At 62.0% G+C, this 22,305-nt stretch overlaps 2 protein-coding genes across 9 annotated transcripts in view; one reads left to right on the top strand and one right to left on the bottom strand.

Annotated features, from left to right (window-relative positions):
- HSPG2 (heparan sulfate proteoglycan 2) overlaps nt 1-2,027 on the top strand; it is a 186,844-nt gene extending 184,817 nt beyond the window's left edge. For all 8 annotated transcript variants that reach the window (XM_074975578.1, XM_074975582.1, XM_074975576.1 and 5 more), the window contains one exon: nt 392-2,027. In XM_074975578.1, coding sequence (XP_074831679.1) covers nt 392-564 — 173 coding nt within the window. In that variant the 3' untranslated portion in view covers nt 565-2,027. The remainder of the gene's footprint in view (nt 1-391) is intronic.
- Nucleotides 668-21,748, bottom strand: LDLRAD2 (low density lipoprotein receptor class A domain containing 2). Its single transcript, XM_075017958.1, has 7 exons — nt 21,670-21,748; nt 19,115-19,298; nt 18,788-19,040; nt 16,790-16,910; nt 16,012-16,137; nt 3,900-3,986; nt 668-867 (listed from the first exon to the last, which is right to left on the bottom strand). Exons 1-7 carry the CDS (start codon nt 21,746-21,748, stop codon nt 668-670), a joined length of 1,050 nt encoding a protein of 349 aa, XP_074874059.1.
- Nucleotides 21,749-22,305: the final 557 nt, after the last annotated feature.

Raw genomic sequence — 22,305 nt, 5'->3', positions numbered from 1 at the left:
GCACAGGGCTGGCACGGGGTGGGCGCTGCCCACGGGGAGATGGGCCCAGCTGCCGGGCTCAGCAGAGCTCCTGCTACACCTCTGCGCAGGGGAGCAGAGGAAGTGATGCTCCTGGGCTCGGGTCAGCGAGAGGCTCCAGGTTCCCCAGTGAATTCCCACAAAGCCCCAGGCGAGCAGGGACGATTCCAGTGATGGCAGGGGAGGGCGCCAGCCCAGCTCTGCCCATCAAACCCTGCCAGCATCCCAGGCCTGCTCTGTGCCTCAGTTTCCCTGCCTCGCCTTGTGAGCAGGAGGCGGCGCTGGTGGGGTAGGGGTGCTGGAGCCCCAGGGTGCTGCCGGCCGTGGCCTCCCCGGGGCCTCGGGGAGCTGACTGCTTCTCCTGTGCCCCCAGGAGGCGCTCCTGCCATCCAAGCCCTGACTGCCGGCAAGTTCCGCTCCGGGATCACGGGGTGCGTTAAGAACCTGGTGCTGAGCAGCGAGTGGCCGGGCCAGCCGCCCCGGCAGCCCATTGACTTGCAGCGTCACCTGGAAGCGGGAGTGAACATGCAGGAGTGCCCCTCGTAGGCCGGCCGCCACCCGCCTCGCGCCTGCCGCCGGCCCAGGGACGGCCGCTCTTTTATTATTACCATGATTCGTTTTTTTAAGAAACCCAGAGGAAAATGGTGCTTCACTGCTCCCCGCAGCCGGTGGGGGACGGGTTTGTTTGTGTGACTGGCGGGGGCAGCTGCGCCGCCCCCAGCCCCAGGGGAACGCGGGGCCTGCGGAACCGAGGCGACCGCAGCTTCGACTCACGGCTGGGAGCCCGCCCCAGCGCCGCCCCGCAGGGCCCCGCCTTCCGCCTCCAGCAGCCAGAGCACGGGCCCCGAGCTGGGCAGGCAGGCGGGTGCCAGTCGGCTCTGCCGTGCCCCAGGCCCCCCAAGGGACGGGCGGGGGAGAGGGGCAGACGCGGCGTCCATCCTGAGCCAGCGAGTCACGGTTGGCACGCCTGGCCCTGCTCAGGGGCTTGCCCCTCTCGCCGGGAGCAGGGGGCGCTCCCCCAGCCCCTCCATTCCACAGCTAGTGCCGGAACAGGGGGTCCCGGCAGCTCAGCTCTGCCTACTCTGCGCTCACGCCGGGGCTGCCCCAAGCTCCTGGCCTGCCAGCTGCTGGCTGAGCTGTCTCCCTCCAGCGGAGCAGGGCCAGGGCCAGGCTTCTGGGGGTGCACAGCTGTTGCTGCAGGGCTGCCCTGGCCAGCGCCCCACAGGCAGTGCCGGGGCCATGCGTGGTGGCATCTGCCCAGCTCGCTCCAGGGCCGGCAGAGAGCAGTGCTGGGCAGGGCCAGCCCATGCCCAGGGGCTGAGGGGTCCCTTTGGGCAGCCATGTGGTCCCAGCCCTCCGGCTGCACTGGGACCCAAAAGATCATTCCTCCCTAGTCGGATGGATGGACGGACGGACAGACGCAAGTGCCTTCCTAGCAGCAGGACCCTCTGGGCTCCCCTGTGGCCCACCTGCTGCCGGCAGACCCCCACCCCGCCCTGCCCCTCCCCGGGCCCAGCCCCGCCTGTCAGGGGGCTCCCTGCTCTGGTGCCATCTGCTCACCGGACATCCCTCGCTCACTGCTCTCGCCGGCTCTGCCAGGGCGGATGGAGGCACCAGCCCAGCGCTGGGCCCTGCAAATGGCACCAGCCAGAGCCTGCCCGGGATCACGGCTCCTTTCGCCCAGCCAGCACCGCTGGGTAGGACAGAGACAACTCAGCCCAGGCAGTGGCAGGCCAGCAGCACGGCTTGGGTCACGCCTGCCACCCACACCGAGCAGAAGCGGGAGCGCCCAGGGCCCCGGCACGCGGAACCTCTCCAGCTGGGCGAGGGGCCAGCACGTGGCACGGCTCCCGCTGCCACCGCCTTGCACTGCCCTGCCCCCGAGCGCTGCCCCCGAGCCAGCAGGGAGCTGGGTGCTGCGTCCCGGCCCTTGCTAGCTCCCTGAGCCCAGGCTGCGGCCGACTCGTGCTGTGTCACTGGATTCCTATTAAACGACAAGTAACGCCTGAGCTGTGTGTCGGAGGCTGAGCCGCCCTGGCCCTGGGGTGGAGGGTGGCCCATGAGTCAGCAAACAGCTGCTGGTGCCTGCAGTGGGACTGGGTGTGGGGCTGCTGGGACCCCTCAGTCCTATGGGCCCAGTAAGCCAACCTTCCTGCGGGGGATGGAGCCGGCACACCCCTTCCCTGGCGGGGGAGCAGGGCTGGCTGTGGGGTGCTGGGCCTAGCGCCCAGCTGGGAAAAGCAGCTGACGCCGGGTGGGGCTCTGGGCTGACGCCAGGATCTGGCCCTGTTATGCTGCTTGCCCCCTGCTGTGGCTCTGGCCCCTGCCCGCCTGTTCCCTGCAGTGGGACGGGGGCACTGCTGCCAGGAGTGACCCTGTCTGGCCCAGCAGGGGCAGGTGAGGGCTCTGGGGAAGGGGGCTCCAGCCTCTGGGGATCAGGAGGCTCCGCCCTGACCTGCAGCCCCTGCCCAGGTCCCAGGGCCCCTTGCAGGAGGCCAGGCCTGACCTGTGGGGCTGCTTTCCTGCCTTGGTGGGCGCTGACTGCCAAACCTCGGTGCCCCCCACCCCGGCCTCACTGCCCCCTCCAGCCGCACCCAGTGCCTTGCTCACTGCTCACAGGGAGCTAGGGGAGCCCCCCCAGAGGCCCCTGGCGGGGGGGACCTGTCTGGTCTGGGCCCAGGAGCAGCCGACCCTCCTGGGACTGCGCCCCCCTGGCCTGGGGATGGTGCCATGGCGCCTGCTGCACCTGCCAGCCTGGTTTGCCCCTGACCTGGAGCCCCCGTGGGGTCTGGGCTGCTGCTGTGTGTGCAGGGGCCCAGGGAGGCCCCCGAGCCCACATTCTGAGCCACGGGACTCCACCCCCTCCCCTGCCGGGAGAAGGGCTCTGCTCTGCACCGTGCCAGCGTGGTGCCAAGGCGGAGGAGTGGGGGCCGGCGTGTGCCCTGGCCAGGGCTGGCAGGCTGCTGTTGGGTCAGTCCCAGTCATGGTGGGCCAAGGCTGCAGCCAGCCAGAGGTGGTGCCACTCAGCTGCCACGTCTCGGGGGTAGGGCTGGGGGGTGCCGCAGGGCAGCAGGCCGAAAGGCCGGGAGTGGCCACTGGTGTGGGTGTCCTGAGGGCAGGAGCAGCCTGGGCCTGAGTTCCAGAGGGGCCAGAGGCTGGCAGCCCCCAGCGTTGCAGAGAAGTCGAGGCCTTGGCACAGCCGCACCTGGAAACCGTGCCCCAGAGCGGCTGCTTGTGCCAAGCTGGGGCCAGTGCCTTGGGCAGGGTCCCGGGTCCCCGAGGCAGCATGGCTAAGGCCAGCGGTGCCACGGGCAGGGCTGGGCACACTGGTGCAGAGCCAAGGACATGCCTGTTTTATTAGCCATGCACGGCCCAGGCTCTGCCCACGGCAGGACCATGCACTGGGGGTGGCAGGCGGCGGGACAGAGCTCGCACACGGGGCTCGGCTGGGCCTGGGCTCCAGGGGTAGATCCCAGCCAGGCCAGTGGATCAGTCGTGCTCCAGCCACCCACACCGGCAGCGCCAGGGAAACACCAGCCCGAGAAGGCTGCAGGATTGGGCCCTCCCCCAGCAGCCGTCCACGCCCTGGGGTCAGGGGCTGAGCTGCTCCAGGGCGCAGGCGTGTGGGGCTGGCTGGGTCGGTGGGAGCTGCCCTCCACCCCCACACTGTCCCCATGAGCAGCTCCCTGCCCCCACCCGCCCCAGGCAGGCCCGGCCTCAGCAGCTGGCCTCAGCCGGGCAGGTCGGTGCTGTGCTGCGGCATGACTTTGCCGGCGCAGCCCAGGTCCCCGCGGGCACAGCTGCAGGGGCAGAGCTGGCATGAGGCCCACATAGAGGTGCAGCCAGGCAGGAAGCGGCAGGACCCCAGTCTCCAGACAAACCAGCCAGGCGCCCAGCAGCAGAGCAGGATGGAGCCCGCACCAGCCCTGGGAGACGGTAGAGCGCCAGCAGCTCGGGCAGCCTCGCCCCTAGGCGGAAGGAGAAAGGGGAGCAGTGAGGGCCGGGCGCCCCCCTGCTGCTCTGCAGCCCCACGGCACCCGTGCCCCTCGACATGCTTAGCCACAAGCAGCCCCCTGCAGTACGCCTGCCCTGCCGGGGGTCCCAGGCCGCGTCCCTGCCACCCTGCTCCGTGTGGGACGTGAGTGCCAAGCCAGCCACAGCGCGGTGGGGCAGTGCCCCGGGGCAGGCGCCAGCCCTGCCACGATCCCTGCAGGGCTGGGAGGGGCAGAGACGGGCAGGTTCCTGGTACAGGGCCGGGGGCCTGGGTGGGCACCCACGTGAGATGGCAACTGAGCGCTCGCTCCCTGGCCAAGCTCTGAGCACAGCGCGGGGGGGATCGCCACACCCAGGCACGCACCAGGCTCTGCACACGTTGACCCCCCCATCGCGCACACAGCCTGACACTGCATGCACGTGTCCCTGTGATGCCAGACTCACCCACCTCAGTGCACAAGCAGCCTTCATCACTGCACACGCACGTGTCCCTGTGATGCCAGACTCACCCACCTCAGTGCACACGCAGCCTTCATCACTGCACACGCACGTGCCCCTGTGACGCCAGACTCACCCACCTCAGTGCACACGCAGCCTTCATCACTGCACACGCACGTGCCCCTGTGACACCAGACTCACCCACCTCAGTGCACAAGCAGCCTTCATCACTGCACACGCACGTGTCCCTGTGACGCCAGACTCACCCACCTCAGTGCACACGCAGCCTTCATCACTGCACACGCACGTGCCCCTGTGACGCCAGACTCACCCACCTCAGTGCACACGCAGCCTTCATCACTGCACACGCACGTGCCCCTGTGACGCCAGACTCACCCACCTCAGTGCACAAGCAGCCTTCATCACTGCACACGCACGTGCCCCTGTGACGCCAGACTCACCCACCTCAGTGCACAAGCAGCCTTCATCACTGCACACGCACGTGTCCCTGTGACGCCAGACTCACCCACCTCAGTGCACACGCAGCCTTCATCACTGCACACGCACGTGCCCCTGTGACGCCAGACTCACCCACCTCAGTGCACACGCAGCCTTCATCACTGCACACGCACGTGCCCCTGTGACGCCAGACTCACCCACCTCAGTGCACAAGCAGCCTTCATCACTGCACACGCACGTGTCCCTGTGATGCCAGACTCACCCACCTCAGTGCACACGCAGCCTTCATCACTGCACACGCACGTGCCCCTGTGATGCCAGACACACCCACCTCAGTGCACACGCAGCCTTTCTCACTGCACACACACGTGCCCCTGTGATGCCAGACACATCCACCTCAGTGCACACGCAGCCTTCATCACTGCACACGCACGTGCCCCTGTGACGCCAGCCTCACCCACCTCAGTGCACACGCAGCCTTCATCACTGCACACGCACGTGCCCCTGTGATGCCACACACACCCACCTCAGTGCACACGCACGTACCCCTGTGATGCCAGACACACCCACCTCAGTGCACACGCAGCCTTCATCACTGCACACGCACGTGCCCCTGTGATGCCAGACACACCCACCTCAGTGCACACGTAGCCTTTCTCACTGCACACACACGTGCCCCTGTGATGCCAGACACACCCACCTCAGTGCACACACAGCCTTTATCACTGCACACGCACGTGCTCCTGTGATGCCAGACACATCCACCTCAGTGCACACGCAGCCTTCATCACTGCACACGCACGTGCCCCTGTGACGCCAGCCTCACCCACCTCAGTGCACACGCAGCCTTCATCACTGCACACGCACGTGCCCCTGTGATGCCACACACACCCACCTCAGTGCACACGCACGTACCCCTGTGATGCCAGACACACCCACCTCAGTGCACACGCAGCCTTCATCACTGCACACGCACGTGCCCCTGTGATGCCAGACACACCCACCTCAGTGCACACGTAGCCTTTCTCACTGCACACACACGTGCCCCTGTGATGCCAGACACACCCACCTCAGTGCACACACAGCCTTTATCACTGCACACGCACATGCCCCTGTGATGCCAGACACACCCACCTCAGTGCACACACAGCTTTATCACTGCACACGCACGTGCCCCTGTGACGCCAGACTCACCCACCTCAGTGCACAAGCAGCCTTCATCACTGCACACGCACGTGTCCCTGTGATGCCAGACTCACCCACCTCAGTGCACACGCAGCCTTCATCACTGCACACGCACGTGTCCCTGTGATGCTAGACTCACCCACCTCAGTGCACAAGCAGCCTTCATCACTGCACATGCACGTGTCCCTGTGATGCTAGACTCACCCACCTCAGTGCACACGTAGCCTTCATCACTGCACACGCACGTGTCCCTGTGATGCCAGATTCACCCACCTCAGTGCACACGTAGCCTTTCTCACTGCACACACACGTGCCCCTGTGACACCAGACTCACCCACCTCAGTGCACAAGCAGCCTTCATCACTGCACACGCACGTGTCCCTGTGATGCCAGACTCACCCACCTCAGTGCACACGCAGCCTTCATCACTGCACACGCACGTGCCCCTGTGATGCCAGACACACCCACCTCAGTGCACACGTAGCCTTTCTCACTGCACACACACATGCCCCTGTGATGCCAGACACACCCACCTCAGTGCACATGCAGCCTTTATCACTGCACACGCACGTGCCCCTGTGATGCCAAACACACCCACCTCAGTGCACACGCAGCCTGATGCTGCATATGCAAGTACCCCAGCATTGCAAACACACACCCCCATTCCACACTTCACCTGTCGCTGCACACACTGCTACCCCAGCATTCCAAACACACGCACCCCGATTACACATTCCACCCATTGCTGCACACACCCATACCCCCCATTCCCTCTCATTGCACACCCATCCTTGTGACTGCTCACATGCAACCCCCCCCAGGGGGCGGCTTGCACACACAGCCCATCACTGCACAAGCACATCTCCCAAACACTCCCACCATGCTTTACAAACAGTCCCTGTCACGCGCATGCGCGCACACACACACACACCCCGTCATTCCAAACACACCCACTCCTCATTGCACACGCACGTGCCCCTCTGATGCCAAACGCCCACAGCTCCTGGGTGTGCGCCTGCACCCCCCCCAGCTTTGCACAGGCCACTGCCCGCGTGCAGCCACCTGTCACTGGCCATGTGAACCCAGACACACGTGTCATTGCACTGCACAAGTAGATGTGCAGCGCTGTCTTTGCCTGTGAAAAGTACACACCTGGCAGGGCACACCTCACACAAGCAAACACACACCTACTGTTACACAGGTCCTCAGCTGCACGGACCTCTCTCCTTGCACAGGTGTCCTTGTACACACATCATTGTACTTTCACCATTACGGTCATGCACACATCTGCCATTACACGATTGCACATGGGTCATTACACACCTGTTGTGCACACACATCTGTCATTGCACGTCCGTCCGCCCCCTCGATACACGCGCCAGTGCACGTGTCACTGCACACAGCCAACTGCGAGTACATTCATAGGGCCCCAGCTGGCAGCTCGGGGCGGCCTGGGCTACGCAGGGGTCGGCAACTGCGCCGCTTTTGGGTGTCGCTGGCGGCTGTGGACGCTGCGGTTCCCCGCCCGGCTGCGCCGAACTAACGGCCTGCAATGGACCTGGGCTACAGGCGGGGCCGGCCCTCGGACCAATTCCATTGTGGGCCCGTGTTCCAGCCCGGCTGCGGGGGGGGTCCTGCCCCTGCAGAGCGGCACAGCCCAGGGCAGGAAGGCAGTGGGTGCGAGGCAGGTTAAGCCGGGGCGGGGGGGGAACAGGTGGGGGGCTGGGCAGGTACAGCCTGGGGCTGGGGGTAACAACGTTCTAACTGGTGCAACGCCTTGTGCAGGTGCTGGTCTTCACCAGCGGCCAGGCCCAGCCCGCGGGGTTTGCCCTTCCCAGCCCAGCCCAGCCCGCCGGCTCCTGGCAGATCGACCTGGTGCCTGGAGTCGAGGAAATGGCTCTTCTCGCCATTGCAGCACCAGACGCCTGGCCTGGGATGCGTCGTGCCAGAGCCAGTGAAGCTCCAAGGGGAGGCAGCTGCTGGTTGCGGGGCTTGAAAAGCAAAGCAGCCCCAGCTGGGGAGCTGAGCCAGCACGAGGAGCGTTCACAAGAGACAACGGGGGCATTACACACACATTGTTACAAATGCACCCACCTCCCAGGGCACACACCACTGCCTGCAGCACCGCACACATCCAACCAGGAGCGAGTCTATGTGTAACACCCCTGCAGGCGGGCTTGAACCAGGGCCACTGGAACTTAGTACAGGAGCTGCTACAGCTTGAGCTGCAGGTGCTCAGCTTAGGCTGTCCAGGACGCTGCCTCTTCCTCTGGGAAGTGCGCTCAGTACCACGACATGGGACAGCTCAGCACGCCTGGGGGGTGCGGGTTACACCCTGTGGTGGGGTTCAGGGGTCCCCATGCACTGCACCCCGTCCGCAGGCAGGAGTGACTCTCACTCAGCAGGTACAACAGGAGGTTTATTAGGCAACAGATGCCCAGTTTCTTACAGAAGCGTCAGTGCAGCAGTCAGAGATGGTCATTCCAACCCGTCCTGGGGAGAGGAGCCCGAGGGGTGCCCCCCTGGGGTGTAGCTTCCCCCCTCGCCAGGCTGGCTGCCTTCCAACTTCCTCTCCCCCCAGACTCTAACTCCCGCCTCCGATTCAAAACCAGCTCGGCTCCACCCTCCTCTTTGTTCAGGGCTGAGGTGTTACCTGCCAGCCTAGGTTATAGCCCCAGGGTCATCCTTAGCCACTGGGAGCTGCTCTGCTTGTCTCTCACATCCAGCCTGACTCACACATGCACCCCCCCTACTCCATCACATCTGTCCCCACTTCCAGACTGAACTGAGCGGGGTCACTCAGCCAGTGACCTGGAGAAGTTCAGGGCCCTCCCTGCGTGACAGGGCATCAGCTATGGTGTTGTTGTTCCCCTTCACATGGACCACCTCCATGTCGTAGTCCGGCAGGAGCACACTCCACCGCAGGAGCTTGGCGTTGGCCCCTTTCATGTGATGCAGCCAGGTCAGGGGTGAGTGATCGGTGTACACGGTGAAACGCCGTCCAAACAGATATGGCTGCAGCTTCCCCAGCGCCCACACCATGGCCAGACATTCCTTCTCTATGGCCGCGTAGTTCTGCTCCCGGGGCAGCAGCTTCTTGCTCAGGTACGTGATGGGGTGTTTCTCCCCCTTGTCGTTCACCTGCATTAGCACCGCGCCCAGGCCCACGTCTGAGGCATCGGTGAACACCAGGAAGGGTTTGTCAAAGTCTGGATTTGCCAGCACTGGGGCCCTGACCAGAGCCTCCTTCAGCGCGCAGAGGGCCTCTTGGCACTACTCGGTCCAGACCACCTTGTCAGGCTTTCCCTTTTTACACAGCTCCATGAGGGGGGCTGCGATGGAGCTAAAGTGGGGCACAAACCTCCGGTAGTACCCCGCCATCCCAATGAAGGCCTGGACCTGTTTCTTAGTCTGGGGTGTTGGCCAATCTCTGACAGCCTCCACTTTAGCTGGCTCTGGCTTTAAGCAGCCGCTGCCCACCTTGTGGCCCAGGTAGGTCACCTCAGCCATCCCCACCTTGCACTTCCCTGCCTTGATAGTCAGACCAGCCTTCTGGAGTCGGTCCAGCACCTGCTTGACTTGGGACACATGGTCCTCCCATGTCTGGCTGAAGATGCAAATGTCGTCCATGTAAGCCAGGGCAAAGCTCTCCATCCCTTTCAGTAGCTGGTCCACCAGACGCTGGAAGGTAGCGGGTGCCCCTTGAGGCCAAAGGGCAGGACCAGGAACTCGTAGAGCCCCACAGGGGTGATGAAAGCCGACTTGAGCCGGGCATCTTCGTCTAATGGCACTTGCCAGTACCCCTTGGTGAGGTCTATGGTGGTGAGGTAACGGGCTCCCCCCAGCTTGTCTAAGAGGTCATCAGGCCTGGGCATGGGGTAGGCGTTCGATACAGTGATGGCATTAAGCTTGCGATAATCCACACAAAACCGAACAGACCCATCTTTTTTAGGGACTAACACCACAGGAGAGGCCCAGGGGCTGGAGGAGGCTTGGATCACCCCCAGAGCCAGCATGTCTTCAACCTCCCGCTCTATGTCCTGAACCGTCCTCCCTGTGCTGCTGAATGACACACACTTGATAGGGGCGTGGGTGCCTGTCTCTATTCGGTGGACAGCCAGCTCAGTGCATCCAGGTCTGTCAGAAAACAGCTGTTGGTGTGAATGCAGCACCTCCTTGATCTCTGTCTGCTGGACAGGGGTCAGCTGGTCTGAGAGGGGAATAGACTCCAGCAAGGAGCCGGCTCCAGTCCCTTTGAGCAAATCCACCAAGGGATCATCCCCCTGCCCCTCCCAGTGTCTGCACATGGCCAGCACCAAGTTCTCTCTGTCCCAGTAAGGTTTCATCATGTTCACATGATAGACGCGGTGGCTGTGGGCCCGGTTCGACAGTTCCACCACATAATTCACGTCATTTAGCTGTTTGACGACCTTGAAGGGCCCATCCCAGGCCGCTTGCAGCTTGTTCCGCCGCACAAGTACAAGGACCATCACTTGGTCCCCGGTGGCACAGGCTCGGGCCCTGCCATTACAGTCATACCAGACCTTTTGCTTCCTTTGGGCCATGGAGAGGTTCTCCCTGGCCAGGCCCATGAGCTCGGTGAGTTTTTCCCGGAAGGTCAGTACATACTGTACCACTGACTCCCCTTCAGGAGAGGCCGTCCCCTCCCACTCTTCTCTGAGCAAGTCCAAGGGTCCCCGTACCCTCCTTCCGTACAGCAGCTCAAATGGGGAGAACCCCGTGGATTCCTGGGGCACCTCCCTGTATGCAAACAGCAGGTGGGGTAAGTACTTGTCCCAGTCATGGGGGTAGTGATTCATGAAGGTTCTCAGCATCTGCTTCAGAGTCCCATTGAACCTCTCCACCAGCCCATTGGTCTGCGGGTGGTAGGCTGTGGCCCAGGTGTGCCGGACCCCACACTTGTCCCACAAGCTTTGCAGTAGGGCTGACATGAAGTTGGACCCCTGATCTGTGAGAACCTCCTTGGGGAACCCCACTCTGCTGAAAAAGGACAGCAGTGCATCTGCCACGGTGTCAGTGTTGACAGAGGTGAAGGCCACTGCTTCTGGGTATCGCGTGGCAAAATCTACCACCACCAAAATATATTTCTTCCCCAACGCGTTGCCTTGCTGAAGGGGCCCACTATGTCTATAGCCACTTTCTGGAAAGGCTCCTCTATGATGGGCAGTGGCCTCAGGGCAGCTTTCCCCTTGTCCCAGCTCTTCCCCACCCTCTGGCAGGGATCACAGGACAGGCAATACAGACGGACAGCTGCAAAGATCCCTGGCCAGAAAAAGTTCTGTAACAACCTTCTCCTGGTGCGGTGGATCCCCTGGGCTACGTCTACACGTGCAGCCAACATCGAAATAGCTTATTTCAATGTTGCGACATCGAAATAGTCCATTTCGATGAATAACGTCTACACGTCCTCCAGGGCCAGCAACGTCGATGTTCAACTTCGACGTTGCTCAGCCCAACATCGAAATAGGCGCAGCGAGGGAACGTCTACATGTCAAAGTAGCACACATCGAAATAGGGATGCCAGGCACAGCTGCAGACAGGGTCACAGGGCGGACTCAACAGCCAGCCACTCCCTGAAAGGGCCCCTCCCAGACACAGTTGCACTAAACAACACAAGATACACAGAGCTGACAACTGGTTGCAGACCCTGTGCCTGCAGCATAGATCCCCAGCTGCCGCAGAAGCAGCCAGAAGCCCTGGGCTAAGGGCTGCTGCCCACGGTGACCATAGAGCCCCACAGGGGCTGGAGAGAGAGCATCTCTCAACCCCCCAGCTGATGGCCACCATGGAGGACCCAGCAATTTCGACGTTGCGGGACGCGGATCGTCTACACGGTCCCTACTTCGACGTTGAACGTCGAAGTAGGGCGCTATTCCTATCTCCTCATGAGGTTAGCGACTTCGACGTCTCGCCGCCTAACGTCGAAGTTAACTTCGAAATAGCGCCCGACACGTGTAGACGCGACGGGCGCTATTTCGAAGTTGGTGCCGCTACTTCGAAGTAGCGTGCACGTGTAGACGCAGCTCTGGTGTCCTGCGAGCCGGACATCATGGGCTAGGTACAGCAACCTGCGCCGGTACTTTTGGGGAACGACCAGTTGCCTCTGGACCTTCCATGGCTCCACTTTGCATCTGGGAGCCCATTCCCGGTACAGGAATCCCTTTTCCCACAGGAATCTCTCCCTGCAGCCCTCCCCCAGCTGTGGAGCTGGGCTGAGACTGGCCAGTTCCCCCAGCTTCTGCAAGGAGGGGTCTCTCTGCTGCTCTGCCTGGAACTCTTCGGCCAGGGCAGGGGCGGAAGCCTCTTCCCCTTCCCTGTCTGGCTCCAGCATCCCTGGCCTGTGAGATCTGGTTTTTGGGGACCCCCCTTCTCTCAGGGTTGGCCCCTGTGGCCTCTGTGGCTTTGGCTGGGCCTGTACCCCTGAATCTGGGGAGCGCACCCCTCGTTTTCTTTGGCTACAGGTCAAGACCAGGGCATGAGGGCGTTCACCTTGCCAGTTCTCCAGGTCACCCCCCATCAGTACATCCGCCGGCAAATGGCTGTGCACGCCCACTTCCTTGGGGGCCTTCCTTATCCCCCCCATTTCAGGTGCACCCTCGCCATGGGCACCTTGAAAGGAGGCCTGTCAATTCCCGTTACAGTCAGGTGGGAATTGGGTATCATGCAACCCGGTGCCACCACCGCAGGTCGGGACAGCGTCACGTCAGCGCCTGTGTCCCAGAACCCCGTGACCTTTTTCCCATCTACCTCGAGGTGTTTGAGACACTTGCTCCGCAGAGGTAGTGCCGCCCCCACTCTGTAAATTGACCTCTGATCATTTGGTCCCCCTGAGGAGCTGGTCTGTGGGGCGGACTCGGCCCAATCCGAGTACCCACTGTCAGCGCCACCCACCTTGGCCACCAGCCCCTCTGGCTTCTGGGACCCCACCCAGTTGACTCCATGACCCCCCGGCCTGCTCAACCTGTCTGGGAGCCTGGGGCACTGGGCTGCTCTATGCCCCTTTCGCCCACAGCGATAACAGCCCAGGTCTTGTTGTGTCCCTCGGGCCGGCTGCTGTGTCCAGGCTCTGCTTGGCTCTCTGGGGGGTGGGTGGCTGGCCCCTCTTTCCTGGGCTCGCCCCAAAGGTGGTCCCCTCTATTGTACGGTCAGGAACCGGTCTCTCTGAGACTCCTGGTCTCTCAGGGACTCCCTCTCTCTCCGGGACTCCCTCTCTCTCTGGGGCTCACTTTCAAACATGGCCCGGCTGTTTGTGAAGTCATCTGCCAGTTTCCCTGCACCATGTGAGTCCCCTGGCTTCCGGTCCACGAGCCAAGACCCTCAGGTCAGGTGCGCACATCTCGTAGAATCGCTCCAGGACCGCCAGCTTGACCACGTCCTTTACGGACTGGGCTCCCATCCCGAACACCCACTTCCGGCAGTATTGCCTCAGGCAGGAGGCCGCATCTACATAGGTTTCCTCTGGTCTCTTCTGCGCCTCCTGGAACCTCTTCTTGTACGTCTCCAGAGTCAGCCCGAACTTATGCAGCAGGGCCTGTTTGACCCGTTCATAGTCCCCAGGCTGCAGCCCCTCCAGCTGGCTGAGCACCGCTGCGGCCTTCTGGCCCAGCAAGGGGGTGAGGTGCCGGAGCCACTCGGCTGGGGGAACCTCGTGCAGCTCACAGGCTCGCTCAAAGGCGGCAAGGAACTTGTCCATGTCCCCTGGGTCCTGACACTGGGCCAGCATGCGCGTCTCCAAGTGACTGGCCACCCCGAGCTGTCTGGCCCTCTCCCCGCTTACCGCAGCTGGGGCCTCTTGGCGTCGAGCCTCCGCCATGGCTCACTCATGCTCCCGCTCTCGCTCGCTCTCCTCCCGCTGTCTCTCTTGTAGCTGGTGCTCTTGCTCACGCTCTCTTTCCCGTTCCTGGCGCTCGTGTTCCCTCTGCCATTCCTGGCGCTCAATGTTCCTTTAATCTCACCTCGCGCTCCAGCTGTCGCAGCTCTGCGGCGGGGGACTCTGCCCGCGATGGACCACCGCTAGCTGAGCGCGACCTGGCGGGCACCGTGTCTGTCTGACGGCGTCGAGCCCCCGCTCCTGTCGGAGAATCCGAAACGCTTCCCGAGGCTGACCGGCCACTTTCTGCCGGGACAGGCTCTGCCCCCCCGGATCGGTCATTCTCTTCCAGCTGGGCAATCAGCTGAGCCTTGGTCGCCTTCCCCACGGTCAGGCCCCTCTCTCTGCACAGCCCCGCTAGCTCTGCCTTCAGGAGTCGGGTATAATCCATCTCCCCACTATCTCCCGGGGTATCCACTCACCAGCAGCAGCTGCAGGAATGGCTCTGTTCCCCCTCTGGCTCTTGTGAGGCCCCTTCCTTCTCTTGCGCTCAGTCAGCCACTGCTGGGAGCTCATCCGTGGGTGCAGTGCATCCCACTGCTGCCACCAGTGTGATGGGGTTCAAGGGTCCCCATGCACTGCACCCCGTCCGCTGGCAGGAGTGACTCTCACTCAGCAGGTACAACAGGAGGTTTATTAGGCGACAGATGCCTAGTTTCTCACAAAAGCATCAGTGCAGCAGTCAGAGACAGTCATTCCAACCCGTCCTGGGGCGAAGAGCCCGAGGGGTGCCCCTCTGGGGTGTAGTTTCCCCCCTCCCAGGCTCACTCATCCAGCTCCCTCTTCCCTCCAGCCTCTAACTGCCGCCCCCCGCCTCTTCAAAACCAGCTCGGCTCCACCCTCCTCTTTGTTCAGGGCAGAGGGGTTACCTGCCAGCCTAGGTTATAGCCTCAGGGTCATCCTTAACCACTGGGAGCTGCTCTGCTTGTCTCTCACATCCAGCCTGACTCACATATGCATCCCCCCCGCACTCCATCTCTCACACACACACACACACACACACACACACGCGCGCGCGCGCGCACACCATAACAGGGTCAGCGGCAGCGTCCCTTGGCTCCCCGCCCCAGCCAGATGGACCAACCAGCCAGCCCAGACGCCGAGGCGTGCGGCCTGACTTCGCCAGTGTAATGGAGCGGTGGGGACCTTGGTAAGACCCAGGGATACCATGCACAGCACGCAACCACACCGCTAGCACTGCACACACACACCTACCTGCACATGCAGTGCACACTGGAGTCATTGTGCACACACACCTACCTGTGCACCCACATGCACACGCAGTGCACAAGTGCACACTGGGGTCATTGCACACCCACACACCCCTACCTGCACACCCACATGCACATGCAGTGCACACTGGGGTGCTTGCACACACTGCTGCACATCCCCTCCACTCGTCATTATACAGCCACCTGGCACGCCCAAGCACACCCCGTCATACCTAGGCATGTGCCATTGCGCACACTAGTGTGACAACCTTATGCATGCAGTTGTCATTATATACATGCATGTCTGGCATTGCACACCTGTCAGCTCACGCACACCTGTCATCACACATGTCCATCATTACACACATGCGCATGAGTCCTAGCACGCTCACGCAGCTTGCACATACGGACAGCCCTCTTTGGTTGCACACCCCTCAGCTCTCACTGCTGACGCACACGCAAACACACCTGGCAACCCTGTTGTAAAGAGCTGGCTGACAGCAGGGCAGGGCTCTAGGAAGGCTGGCCCAGTGGTTAGCAGCCGGAGCTGGGACACAGCTCAATTCCCTGGCCCCCGGTGTGGCTCTGGGTGCGTAGCCACTGACTCTGGGGCTCAACAGCTGCAGGGGCCAGATTAACCTGTGGTCCACAGTGCCAGGACTCCACTCCCACTCCCTCCTTGCCCGCTGCTCACCTGGGAGGAGGTGCAGAGAGGAGCGCCAATGGGTGTGCCCAGAGCCGGCCCATACCCCAGTCCCGGGCTGTACCCTGATCCCTCACAAGGCCAGGCTGGCCGTTGCATGTGGCCGTAGGTACCTGCTGCAGGCTCAGCCTGGGGCCTGGGCTCTGAGGCCCAGGTCTGGCTCTTCCCCATCGCATGGAGCGTGGGGGCAGCTGCAGGGGTCCTCACAGGCTGGCGAGCTGCTGCTGTGGGGGTGTGACCTGGATGGGAGAGGGAGGCGTAACTCAGGCCTGTACCCAGGAACTGGGGGCAACACCAGGCCCCCCATCAGGCCCTGACCCCTCCCTCCAGCCCTGCCCTTCTCCCCCAACCCTTGACTCCAGGTGGCCCTGCCCCTTTCAGCCACCCCTGCTTTGCCCCATCCCCTGACCAGCCACCCCCCACCACAAGGCCCCAACATCCCCCACACCTGACCCCAGCCCCCTTGGCCCCACTCAGCCTGGGCGGGGCAGGGGGGCAGATTCCCTGTGCTCACGGTGCAGGGCTCCACCTCAGCCACCCAGCCATGGAGCCCCACTTCCCCAGGGGGGGTGGGACCCCGCCAGCGGCTCATCGGGGAGCGCCCTGTGGTGAGTGTGGGGGTAGGGGAGGTGCCCCCCTGAGGTGGCTGCTGCCACCTGGCCCCTGCCCCAGGTAAACCCCATCCAGGCTGGTCAGGGAGAGGCCGGGAAGAGGCAGGGCAGCCCATGGGGGGGGCAGTTGCAGCCCCCCATGTATAGGCCTGTAACTGCACCAGGGAGCCCCTAGGCTGGGAGGGGCGCAGTGCAGAGCTCCTGCTGCCTTGCCCTAAGGATCCCACAGAGCTGCTGGCAGGCTTGGGCCCCTACGTCGCAGCGCCCCCCCCTCCCAGACCTGTGCACTGGGCTGCCTGGTCGGAGCCGTCCCCGCAGTTATCCACACCTGTCTGGTCACACACCAGGCTCGGGGGGCTGCACGTGCCATTCCAGCACTGGAAGTACAGCTCCTGGTGGCACTCAGCCCTGCCAACCCCTGGAAGGGACACGCACAGCCCTGACGCCAGCCAAGCCTCGCCGCAGCCTCGGCACCAGCCAGGGTCCCAGTGTCCGGGCTCCGGGGGGTGGGGGGGGCAGGGAGGGAGAGAAAGGGGCCCAGCTGTGGGTGGGGGCAGAAGCAAGAGGCTGGGGGTGCAGGAGGCAGGTTGGGGTACGGCCTGTAGGCGGCACTCACATCGGGGCTTCCAGCATAACCCCCAATGGGCGGCCTTGAACCTGGGACCTTCATGCAGGCGCCTCTCTACTGCATCTGCAAAAGCCCAGCAGGCTCCCGCCTCGCTCTCACTGTAAGTGGTCTAAGGGCCACTGCATGGGCCAATGACCCACACCTCCCAGCAGGCTCTGGCCCCATCGCACTCATTGGCTGCAGGTTTCAGCCAATGGGCGCTGCGGAGCCGGTGCTCAGGGGAAGCGCAGCACGCAGAGGCCCTAACCGCCCCGAGTGTAGGAGCCAGACATGGGAGCCGCACGGCGCCGTGGCAGGCAGGGAGCTGCCTCAGCCCCTGGGCTGCTGAGCAGACGGTTAGTGGCCTGGCCCAGCTGCGCTGCCTGGTGCCTGTAGACTGGGGGTTTGGGGGGCGGGGGGGGCTGGCTGTCCTGGGCATGCCTCGCTTGCACACAGGCCCTGTGCCGGCGTTCTGCCTGGGCTCCACACACAGGACACTAATGCCCTGGGCTGGGTCTGCTGGGCTCTCCGTGCCCGGGGGCTGACAGACATGGCTCTGGGGGGGAGGGGGGCTCACCAGTGGCAGGAACGGGGGGGGATACCATGGGCGGGGGGGGTCTGACTGGGAGACCGGCCTGCAGGTCCTCTTGTGACCACTCCCCCCCCCCCCCCCGCCCCAGTCTATGGGGCAAGAGCTGCAAGCCATGAGAGAGAAGCCACCACTCCTTCCCCCCCCCCCCGCCCGCCCACATCCCCCCGCCTGGCAGCTGGGCCAACACAGCTCGCTGGCCTCGGGGGCCGGGCCATGTTCCCTGGCTAACAGGCTCACGGCAGGGCCAGCAACCCTGGGTCAGCGCCCAGGTCATATGGCCCCACACACCCTACACAGGCCACAGGGACTTGGGCACATGTGAGAGGACGTGCAGCCTTGGCTGAGACTCGTGTGTGTGCGTGTAGATGTGTCTGTGGCAGGTTGTGTCTTTGTATGTGCATACACAGCAGGTGTGTGTGTGTGTGTGTGCGCGTGCGTGCGCGCATGCGCGTGCACACTCACACCACGGTTGTGCATGCATGGGGGGATGTCTGTGTGCAGCTGTGCCTGTGCCAGGGTTGAGCGCGCATGCACACATGCACAAGTACCAGGGTTTTGTGTGTGTGTGTGTGCACACGTGTGCATGCACAAGTACTCTGTGTGTGTGTGTGCATGCGTGTGTGCAGGCATGCGCGCAAGTGCTAGGGTTTGTGTGTGTGTGCGTGCGTGCTCAGGCACAGCAGCAGGGATGTGCATGTGCAAGTGCCAGGGTTTGTGTGTGCATGCGCGCACATGTGCTCATGCACAGCAGGGAAGGGTGGGTGTGCGCGTGCGCGCGTGTGCCAGAGTTTTTGTGTGTGTGCGCATACGCGCTCATGCAAAGCAGGAGAGGGGGTGTGTGCATGTGCCAGGGGTTTTTTTTGTGTGTGTGTGTGTGTGTGCGCGCGCACACACAGCAGGGGAGGGTATGTTTGCGAGTGCCAGAGTTGTGTGTGCCAGCACAGTTGGGGGAGGGGGGGGGTAGCCAGCCCCATACCTGCATGGTGCAGGGCTGGGGGCTGCTCTTTGGCCCACACGCTGTGGGAGGGTCTGGGCAGCCTGGCGAGTCCCTTTGGCTCACACCCCAGCCCAGGCTGCACCTCACCCAGTTGGACGGAGGTAAAATCGCCCACAAAATCCACCCGGGGCTGCCGTCCCCATGTCACCAGGCGCAGGGTCAGGTGGGTCCCTGTGGACAGGACGGGCCAGGGGACACTCATCCCACACAGCGGGGCCCCCAGGGGCTTGGCGGTGCGACTTGGGCCGTCGTAGAACTGCAGGTAAGAGCCAGCACCACAGGGGTCTGGCAGCTCCCGGTCTCCACTGGCCAGGGGATGCCCGGGCCCTGGTGGGCTGGGCCGGGCGCTTGCCGGGGCAGAGGCGCATGGGTGGTGTTGGGCGGGGGCCTGCCGCTGGGCGCCAGGCACAGCAGACTATACACCAGCAAGAAGCGGAACTGGAAGTGGACTTTGTCCTGGGGCGAGGCCGCCTGCATGGTGAGGGAACAGTCCATCCCCGGCACTGCAAAGTAGTAGCACAGGGAGTCCCGGTGCGCCTTGAGAACCAGCCCGTCGTCTCTGATGGCCTGGCCACAAAAATCCACCAGGCTAACTGGGTGGGGAGAGAGAGAGAGAGACTCACCTCCAAGCCCCCAGCAGGACGCGCAGCCTCTGGAATCCCACGCGACCACCTGCGGCCCTGCCTGGGACGGAAAGCAAACGGCCCTGCGGGAGGGGAACATGCACGGCCCTGCCCAGCCGCTCCAGCAACGCTCTCCAGCGCGCACGGCTCTGAGCCTGAGCGCCCCACAAGCCAGAAGGGGCTAGAGAGCAGCCTTAGGCTGGCAGAGGAGCCAGAGCTGGGAAGGCATCAGGTCCCCGCCCCCCAGCGGGCGTTGGGCTCCTGTGCAGTGGGCTTCACATGGGGCCAGGCCCCGGGGCCAGGAGGCCTCGTGCTGGTCTCTGTGGCAGGCAGGCTGTTTTCCTGCTTTGTTGGGAGCGTAGGTGCTGGGGCTAAGGAGACTGGGGGCTGCAGCCCAATGCGATTTCCATGGTTGGGGGCAGAGGCTCTCAGCTGTCCCAGCCGTGGAAGTGCAGGGCCATGAGCCAGGCCCGGTGCAGGACGCAGCCAAGCTGAGCCCCCGCCCCAAAGCTGGGCTGGGCAGGAAGGAGCCGCGGGACGAACAAACGGCTCCAGAGGCAGAACCCCACTTGCTGTAGGGCCAGAGGCAGGACTGGTCCGACAGGCTCACCACAGGCTGTGGGGGCCCCAGATATGGGTGCAGTCACAGCACTGCTGAGTTACGCTCATGTGCCCCTGAAAGGACCGAGCGCCGGCCTGCCCTGGCTGGACACACCAGCTGGATGGGGCTCCTGGTCGCAGGAGATGCACCGTGCAGGACACCGACCCCAGCCCCAGCGCAGCATGTCAGCTGGTGAGGCACCTACTGCCTGGCAAGCCCCACAGAGGTCCCCACAGCTCTCCGGAGGAAGTCAGTCTAGGGGCTAGTCCCAGGGCAGCTGGGCCAGAGGACTGGCCGGCCGTACAGCTGACGAGGTGCTGGTGCTGGAGCTGATTTTGTGGGACTCTTTCGAAGTTCTTCACAGTTTGCTTTGTTCTTAACTAGCTCGAGCAGCTTAGTGTCATCAGCAAATTGTGTCACCTGCTGTTTACCCCTTTTTCCAGATCATTTATAATTAGGTTGAATAGGATTGGCCCCAGTGTGGACACCTGTGGGAAACCACCAGTTACTCCTCTCTCTCGTGCAAACTGACCATTTAGTCCCACCCTTTGTTTCCTACCTTTCAACCAGATATCAGTCCATGAAAGGAACTGCCCTCTTATCCAATGAGGGCTTACACTACTTAGCAGCCTTGGGGAGGGACCTGATCAAAGGCTTTCTGGAAATCAATGTACACTGCTTCCCCCTTGTCACATGTTTGTGGACCCCTCAGAGAACTCTAATGTAAGGCAGGATTTCCCTTTCCAGAAACCATGTTGACTTTTCCCCCAACAAATCATGCTTATCCATGTATCTGACAATTCTGTTCTTTTCAATTAATTTGCCCAGGATTGATGTTAGTCTTACCAGCCTGTAATTGCCAAGATCACCTCTAGGGCCCTTTTTAAAGATTGGCATCACACTAGGTATCCTCCAGTCATTTGGTACAGAAGGTGATTTAAAGGACGGGTTACAAACCACCGTTAGCAGTTCTGCAGTGGCACAGCTGAGGACTTTCAGAACTCTTGGGTGAATGCCATCTGGTCCTGCTGGCTTATTGCAGTTTAGCTTGTTCCAAAACTTCCTCTAATGACACCTCAGTTTTGGACAATTCCTCAGAATTGTTCCTTCAACGGCTCAGGTTTGGGAATCTCCCTAACAACCTCAGCCACGAAGACCAATGCAAAGAATTCATTGAGCTTCTTCGCAATGACCTATCACCCTGGAGTGCTCTTTTATGCTCTGTCTACACATGCAAATACATTTGAAATTTCTGTCCCTCTTTCGAACGAACGGGAGGAGCAGCTACACGTACCATGCGTTCTGTCGGAAGAAAATCAGAGGCACGCAGTGCAGATTTCGCAGTCCCTACCCCGCTCCTGTATCAGGAAGAGCGTCCCCTTGGAAATCCTCTGTCAAAAGAAGACACGTCTAGACGCTCCCCTGCCCACTCTTTCGAAAGAGGAGTCAGCCGTGGTGCCAGCAAGTTGGAACGTGGAGACACCCTGGCCTGCAGCAGTGAGGCTGTGTGATCTCAGCATCCAGGCACTTTTAAAGCTGTACAGACCTAGCAACCCCACGGCAGGAAGCCGAGCGAGTGCGAGCAGCACAGCCGTGAGCTGCGAGAAGCATGCACGCCAAGCTTGCTCCCACCCCAAAACTGAAAAAACACGGTGGCAAGCAGCTGGGACCCAGGACTGCTTGCTGTTTCTGCAGCTACAGACTATCACAGCTCCCCCTCTGATACTCTGTGCCATTGACTGTCCTCATTCCACCAAGTTTCTATGATGCCAATGATATCAATATCCTCCGTTAATACGAGGTACTCGATTGCAGCCATCGTGGTATCTGGACCTCTAGAAAAAATGTCTTTTCTTAGTATCTGCAATTACCTGAACCTTCTTCATTTGAGAAGTATCAGAGAGGGAGCCGTGTTAGTCTGTAGCTTCGAGAACAACAAGAAGTCTTGTGGCACCTTATAAACTAACAGATATTTGGGAGCATGAGCTTTCATGGGGAAAGACCCACTTCATCAGATGCATGGGGGGCGGGGGGAGGCTTCAGAGGGGTATTTAAAGACCCCAAAACCTAAACTCTAAAGGTTTCTTTAAATACCCTTCTGAAACCACCCTCCCTCCACTCGCATCTGATCAAGCAGGTCTTTGCCCACAGAAGCTCATGCTCCAAAATATCTGTTAGTCTGTAAGGTGCCACAGGACTTCTTGTTGTTCTCTTTCATTTGAGTTTCTTCTCAGATCCTTCTTGTATTTTATGATCTTTCATCTCTTCTTCAGTAGCCCGTAGAGAATCCCATTAATAGATCCTCCACTAAGGGACTCTGTCCAACCGTGTGCTCCTTTGAACCTATTGACTGTTCTCCAGCCCTTTGCTGAAAAA

This window comes from Carettochelys insculpta, chromosome 23 (genome assembly GCF_033958435.1).
Source record: "Carettochelys insculpta isolate YL-2023 chromosome 23, ASM3395843v1, whole genome shotgun sequence".
NCBI classification, from domain to species: domain Eukaryota; kingdom Metazoa; phylum Chordata; order Testudines; family Carettochelyidae; genus Carettochelys; species Carettochelys insculpta.
The sequence above is the reverse complement of the archived record's forward strand: the minus strand, read 5'-3'. Positions and strand labels throughout refer to the sequence as shown.

Coding starts and splice junctions, on each gene's coding strand:
- LDLRAD2 (XM_075017958.1), bottom strand. CDS start 21,748: ATGGCTGCAATCGAGTACCTCGTATTAACGGAGGATATTGATATCATT. Junction 19,299..21,669: donor AACTTGGTGGAATGAGGACA/GTCAATGGCACA, acceptor CTCCCCACCCAG/TTAGCCTGGTGGATTTTTGT. Junction 868..3,899: donor TGCTGCTGGGCGCCTGGCTG/GTTTGTCTGGAG, acceptor CTGCCTGCCCAG/CTCGGGGCCCGTGCTCTGGC.